The sequence below is a fragment of the Cyprinodon variegatus genome, unplaced genomic scaffold (genome assembly GCF_000732505.1).
Source record: "Cyprinodon variegatus isolate N-32 unplaced genomic scaffold, C_variegatus-1.0 Scaffold222, whole genome shotgun sequence".
NCBI lineage: Eukaryota > Metazoa > Chordata > Actinopteri > Cyprinodontiformes > Cyprinodontidae > Cyprinodon > Cyprinodon variegatus.
Genome location: NW_015150675.1, coordinates 77,830 through 79,149, shown reverse-complemented (window position 1 = coordinate 79,149; position 1,320 = coordinate 77,830). Strand labels below are relative to the sequence as shown.

General features: G+C 40.0%; 1 protein-coding gene across 1 annotated transcript in view; it reads right to left on the bottom strand.

Moving 5' to 3' along the window:
* Positions 1 to 1,320, bottom strand: part of klhl32 (kelch like family member 32) — an 81,991-nt gene that overhangs the window by 23,162 nt on the left and 57,509 nt on the right. The window contains exon 4 of the mRNA XM_015380821.1: positions 558 to 773. Coding sequence (XP_015236307.1) covers positions 558 to 773 — 216 coding nt within the window. The remainder of the gene's footprint in view (positions 1 to 557; positions 774 to 1,320) is intronic.

The following is a 1,320-nucleotide window of genomic DNA, read 5'->3' as shown; positions in this document are numbered from 1 at the left end:
TAAAGACATTTCAATTATTGGAAAAAACTGCATTGGGGAAAATGAAAAAAAAAAAGTCTAATCAACCAAAATTTTCGCAACCCCCATGCAGTACCTCTGTGGACTCCCAGGGGTCATGGACCCCCGTTGAATGTCTGTAGAGTTGCTGCAGAGACCCACAGTCTGACCCACTCCCAGCTAACGTGTGCAAAAATAATAGATGTGGCAGAAAGCTAATAATGATCGTCACCTGAAACTTATTATCCCCCATGTGAAACACAGTGGTGGTAGCATCATGCTGCGGAGATGCTTGTCTCCATCAAGGATGGAAAAGCTGGATAGTTGATTGAAAAATGGATGGTTGCATCTCGGTTCTGGAAGGAAACCTTTTAAAGACCACGATTTGCAGAGGTTAATCGTTCTGTTCAAACCTGCCTGTATATAACCCTCATTACTGACTGCACATTAACATCATGTTGTTACTTCATAAACTGTGAAAAATGCTGCGATATACACAGCGATATGGCAGCTGACACATTAAAGCACCTGTCCTAAGGTAGAGAAAGAAAAAAAACTACCTTCCATATCTCCTCCTCGCTCAGAGAGGTGAGGCGGTCACTTTTCAGCACCTCCCTGAGGAGGCGGTAGGGCAGCTGCAGGGCTTCGTCTTGTCGGCTCTGGCTCAGCTCAGACAGATGTTCCACCAGGAAAGCCACCACAGCCTCCTCCAAGGCAGGGAGATGGAAGAGGTCGGCCACACGGTACAGCTCCAGGTAGTTCACACTGCTTAGCTCCTGCAGGATGATCATAATGTTAAAGAAAGCGTCCGTTAAAATACTGTGTGCATTTTGGTAAACTGTGATGGTATAGCAACAGTAAGGGAAGATGAGACAACACTGCCATCTTCTGGCTGTTGTTAGACATACGATGGAAGTCCTACTTCTACAGAGAAAAAGCTTAAATCAAAATCACAATATGTTCTTTAAGCTGCACCTGGGTTCTGTTATTTTTACTTGACTTTACAATAAACCAGGGGTAACCGATTAAAAATCTGCAGGGTCTGAATAAAGAAAATCAACAACCAGTAAAGGTCCAGAGACATTTTTAATATTATAATCTGTTACTTTAAACATAATTTAACACTGAAATAAAATTAGGTTTTATGCATCCATGTTATACATTGACTTAAAAAAAAAGAAAGAAAATTTTTCCATTTTAAAATCTAAAGTGTTTTTTGAAATAAAGAACAACAAGCTTTCAGTTTGGTATATAGACAATTTCCTGATTCACATATTTTATAAAACACCTGAACTGACCATTCGTTTTTTTTTTCTTTATTTT